The 5,378-nt window shown below is 45.0% G+C and overlaps 1 protein-coding gene across 1 annotated transcript; it reads right to left on the bottom strand.

The window, feature by feature from the left end:
* Positions 1–2,970: 2,970 nt before the first annotated feature.
* Positions 2,971–5,378, bottom strand: LOC135656957 (cytochrome P450 78A5-like). The gene is made up of 2 exons (XM_065175906.1): positions 4,301–5,378; positions 2,971–3,880 (listed from the first exon to the last, which is right to left on the bottom strand). Exons 1-2 carry the CDS (start codon positions 5,225–5,227, stop codon positions 3,281–3,283), a joined length of 1,527 nt encoding a protein of 508 aa, XP_065031978.1. The 5' UTR covers positions 5,228–5,378; the 3' UTR covers positions 2,971–3,280.

Here is a 5,378-nt window from a genome sequence, read left to right as displayed (position 1 = left end):
AAGATTGAGATTTCAGCATAAGAAAGCATTTTGAGTGCAAATACACATACCAAATACCCCTTCCATTAACTTCTTTCTCACACAAGTACTCCTGTCTCCAAAGCCTGACATGCAGTTATTGGGAGTGAACTCTGGGTCACAAGCCACTTGTCCTTTTATGCTTCCCCACTGTATACTCTTTTTTTTCTCAGCCACCGAATCTAGCATGCCTCCACATCAACCGCAGACAAATGAACAGCAATGTCAGCACTGTCAATCCACATTGGGTGCAGGACTTCTCCATTTGGCATGCTGGCATCTCTCTCAGATGAGTCTTGTGACCAAATGTTCAGTAATTGGAATTCCACTGCGAGGCAGCAGAACAAGTTTTTTTGTTTCTTTCATTTTCTTTTCTCTGAGAGAGCGAGAGAGAGAGAGAGAGAGAGAGAGATAGATGGAGTAGGAGGATGAGGAGTAGCATCAAACAGCTCCTTTCTATGTTAGGGCTTATAATGGGTCCCACTAATTTGGCCCAACAAGTCATATTTGGGCCATATATGGGCCTTCATACCCTGATTGAACTGGCTTAAATGAGCCCCCACATTCCATCTCATCTTGATTCAAAGTACATTAATAGTAATAACAAGTCTTCATGCTCCTAATTAGCTTGGCCGATAAAGACCTTATAATGCTCATATTCCTCGTAATGATCTAAATTTATAACAAAATCTTGATATATCGTTTTCATCACTTACGTTTTACATATAATTTATTTTTTTTTTCTTCTGTTTCTTTAGATCTAAAATGACTTTGGCATCACATTTACATTTCAACCTACCAAAATAATGACTATCTTAACTTGTAACAAAATTATGAAAAAGTGTTACACAATGCATGTCGATCGCATGACCACAAGAAAAATATTCATATGTAACATGAAGATTGAAATAGAATAAAAAATAATCTCATGATTATAAATCATCTTTTAACTTTGACTCCAAAAAAAAAAAAAAAAGGATTTCAGCAGTGCAGATTGAAAAGAGAAAAATCATTGGGATGTCACATCAATAGAAAATACTTGACAAAGCAACTGAACATGGGGACAATCTTCATCAATCTTCTACCTTGTTCTTTTATCATAAACCCTAAATAAATGATTTAAGTGCGAAGCACTGAAGGAAGTACATAAGTTATCTGGTGCAAAATATAGCATGATGATGAGAAGCACCTAACATTTCTTTTAGGAAGAACCAGCAATGGAGTTGATAGCACCCTATGATTGGCAAACTGATAGGGTTGAGCTTATTATTAGAACTGAGATTGCCTGCAATAACTGAAGATTATGCTTTGCAAGTGGATAGAAATGAAAGCCTGATCTCACTGCAACCTTTATGCCTTCCAGTTTCTACATCCCTTCTGGTTTCAAGCTTCAGGATAAGCTGAAATGGATCAGAACAACCATGTATACTCTGTTCAAAAGCAGCACTGATGAGAACCTATTCAATCACCTGTAGTAAGTTTGCCAAACACTGCACACTGGCTATTCTAAGAATCACTGAAGAGAAGATAAGATTGTAGAAATTGTATCCCAATTGTGATGTAAGGACAAATTTGTTCAAGTTCTTTCATCAACATCCACACTCATTGCAAAAGGCCCCTAAAGGATTCAAAGGCTGCTTGATTCTGCTCAAGCAATAAGATCCATGTGAGCAAATAGTCTTAACTGAAGCTCTTCAATATCCATTACACAGAGAAGCAAAACACAAACTGATTAGCTCAAGAAACACAAACTTCTCAGAAAGGAAAAAACAACAATAGTGGTTAACATTTCCCACAGCCTTTAACTGTAGAAAAGATTCAATTGGAAGTGGCAGGACAGGAATCTGTACCTGGATTTCAAATTGGTGGACTGGTCAAAAGAATACCATACCATCTGCCTGCCATGACCACATTTCTCACAGGCATGAACATCATGAACAAAAAAAAAAAGGGAGAGAGATTCCCCAAGACTTCCTGCCCTTTCTTGTCTCCCTGCCCAAATGGCATTGATCCACCAAGTGGTAATGTAGGAGGAACTGAGGAACACTGAGCCAATGCATCGCAGGAGCCAAGGAAGAATTTGGCGACCTATCGATCGATCGGCATTTGCAGACAGTTGGAAGGATATCCCTGGACCAGTTTGATATCCTTGTATTTTGGAACAAAGGGATTGATCTTTCTGTAGTCCTTACTATTTTATGTGGGATTTGGATCTCAAAAAGAGGCAGAGCCTGGAATCATATCATTGGGTTAAGGTTCTTATTCCCCAATGATTTAGTTGTTGTACTCTAAAGCAAAACTGAAAGAAGGCCTACTGCATTGTTAGATCACAAACTTTATTAGGAAACAACACCACATCCAATGCTAGAATTTTTGTTATTTAGTATTGAGAGGCATGCTTAACAAAAGCATGGATGGCATTTGGAAAAGACAAGTATGGGAAATAAAGAAGTGAAGGACAGAACATGTGGCTAGGCAAGTCCCACAACAGATAGACCTCCTGGATGGAAAGCAAGAGCTTCATGAAAGCCAAGCATGGAACCCACACAAGCCTTGTTAACACCATTAACAAAGCTTACAAGATCTTGATACACATGGGGTATAAAACCAAAGAGCTTCATGAAGCATATATACTATGCAGAATAGTCACCTCACTTTCAAGATCTCAATAAATCTGAAAGCAACATACAGCATTAGCTCTACCAAATGAGATTCCACTAACCATTAAAAACCTAAATATCTGAAATCATTTATCATAGTGAGACACAGTGAGCTCTGCTACCCCCCTTTTTCTATTTTTGTAGTTAGCACATAATGGAGACAAGGCATAAATTCATCAAAGTTGTGTCGATACCATTCAGCATCCGAGCAACTTGCAGGATGAACAATCTTTGTTTGCAGGAAGGAAGGAAAGAAAAAAAAAGGAAGAAGAACATGAACATTTTGCACAAGTAGGATGAAGTGATCCTTGCATATGTATATTCCAACATCAGAGCAGACAACAAAACAACACTTCCACACAAGCAACATAGTGATATTAACATTTCACCTATAGTCATTCACATGTACTGAAACTAACTAAGCCTTAAGATTTAGGGAGGCATATAGAGCAAGCCCAACTATCAGGTTACATGGTGATGGAGATACCCAGGACAAAATGATCTCCGACCACTGAGCTTTCTTCCTATCTAAAGGACTAGTTAGAAACTATACCACCAAAGCATCACTTCCCAGCAGCAGTACTCCATGCACCGACATCAGATCAGCACCTGGCAACAGCTTTGCACACCAAAGGCTTCTTCATCTCAAGTGACATCTTCAAGCTTTCTGAGAGATCCACACCACCATCTGCAGGCACCCATTTGAAGCTCTGTAGGAGCTGGGCCAGCCAGAGATGAACAGTGGCTAATCCCATGGCCTTTCCGGGACACACCCTCCTGCCTGCCCCAAATGGAGCCAACCTCAGGTCAGAACCCAGAACGTTCACATCCTCCACCATGAAACGCTCCGGCTTGAACTCATTTGGCTCCGCCCATACGGAGCCGTCGTGGGTTATCGCCCACATGTTCACCATGGCAGTGGTGCCGGCAGGGATGAAGTGGTCTCCCACATGGACATCATGTATCGCCAGGCGAGCCCAGGAGAGGAGTGGACCAGGTGGGTGCAGCCTGAGGGATTCCTTCACGATGGCTTGCAGATAAGGAAAGCTTGCGATGTCGGCATCACAGACAGGGCGTGAGGTTCCTACCACCGAATCGATCTCGGATTGAGCTTTGGATTGGATGTCAGGGTGCAGCACCACTCTGGCCACTATCCATTCCAAGAGGATGGCAACCGTGTCCGTTCCTCTAAAGATCATTTCCTGGATCATATTACCATGCAATGCTTCTTTTCATCAGCCAACACAAACAACAATCTAATGAACAGTCGGGAATACAAGAAGCATAATCTACAAAGGGAGACACCAAGAACCGGTAGAGTCCAAGAAAACATCAAGACACCGGAGGCAGATAAGATTGTGAAAGCATTTCTATGCGGTCGTATCTATTGAATGGAAGGTACCAGATAAGCAGCAAAGAAAAATCTCAGCTGAGTCTCGTCGATCGTAACCACATGAAATCCAAAGTCGGCCGAATAAAACAGATAAGATCTAACGTAGCAACACCAAGTGCGGCAACCAAAACTAGCAAACGCTGACAACCAAGTAAACCGCGCCCGAATGAAACAAAAGTACAAAGCGTGGTGACTTTGTCATGAACTGAACGAAAATAGAAGGTCTTACCCAGAGAACAGCAACCATGTCAGCATCAGAAAGCTTCTCCTCCTTTTGCAGACCAAGCAGAACATCCACAAAGCTTCCCGCACCATCCACCACAGCCCCAATGGTTCTACCCTGCTTGTGCTCCTCTATGATGCTCCCCACAAAGGCGTTTACCCTCTTCACCAGAGCCCTGCACCTCTTCCTCACACCCTGCAAGTCCAGCCACCCCAGCAGAGGAAAGTGATCCGCCCAATTGAACACACCAAGCAGCTCGTACCCTTCCTTGACAAGCCCCTCCAACTCCAACCCCTCACCCTTGCCAAAATCGAATCTTTTGCCAAAGACACTCATCATGACATTGTTCAGAGACCCGAAGTGCAGGAGTTTCTTCACCTCCACGACGCCGTTCTTCGCCATCAGGTCTCGGATGTCAGCCACCATTTGCTCTCCGATCGCCCTCCGGTGCTCGCCGGCCGCGGCAATCCGCCGAGGGCTGAACAAGTAGGTGGCGGAAACCCGCCTCAGGTTCCTCCAGTACTCGCCGAACGGGGCGAACCCCATGGCGCGGTGGAAGAGGAGCATGTAGGCGGACTCCTTGATGGGGCGGTCGGCGAAGGCCGAACTGTTGAGGATCTCCTTCGCCGTGTCGGGATGGCTCGACACGACGAACCGAGTGAGGCCCACGGAGAAGGCCATCAAATCGACGGCTTTGAGCGAATTGGCGAGCCCCGCGAGCACCCGGTGAGCGGCGTCGCCGGAGAGGGCGGACACGAAACCAGGCGGGCCGGGGATGGAGCAAGCATGGGCCTTGGAGAACGCCCAGGCGAGGCCGCCAGGGCAGAACCAGAGAACGGAAAAGGCAATGAGGACGACAGCGAGGATGGGGGAGAGGGCGGTTCGGGGGAGGAATACGATGAGGGATGCGGCGTCCACGTCAGGGGACGACATCGGCGGCGTCAAGCAGCAGCTCAAGGGGTGGATTCAAGGGCGTAGGGAAGGAAAGTCGCGATCTTTAGAGGAACGGGAGGGGTTGCGCGGCGGAATCGAGGTCGAGATCGAGCGGAAGGGTTCTATGGGGGGTTGTTCTGCAATGTTCTGC

This window comes from Musa acuminata, chromosome BXJ1-4 (genome assembly GCF_036884655.1).
Source record: "Musa acuminata AAA Group cultivar baxijiao chromosome BXJ1-4, Cavendish_Baxijiao_AAA, whole genome shotgun sequence".
NCBI lineage: Eukaryota > Viridiplantae > Streptophyta > Magnoliopsida > Zingiberales > Musaceae > Musa > Musa acuminata.
Note: the sequence above shows the minus strand (reverse complement) of the source record. Positions and strands in the feature narration are given on the sequence as shown.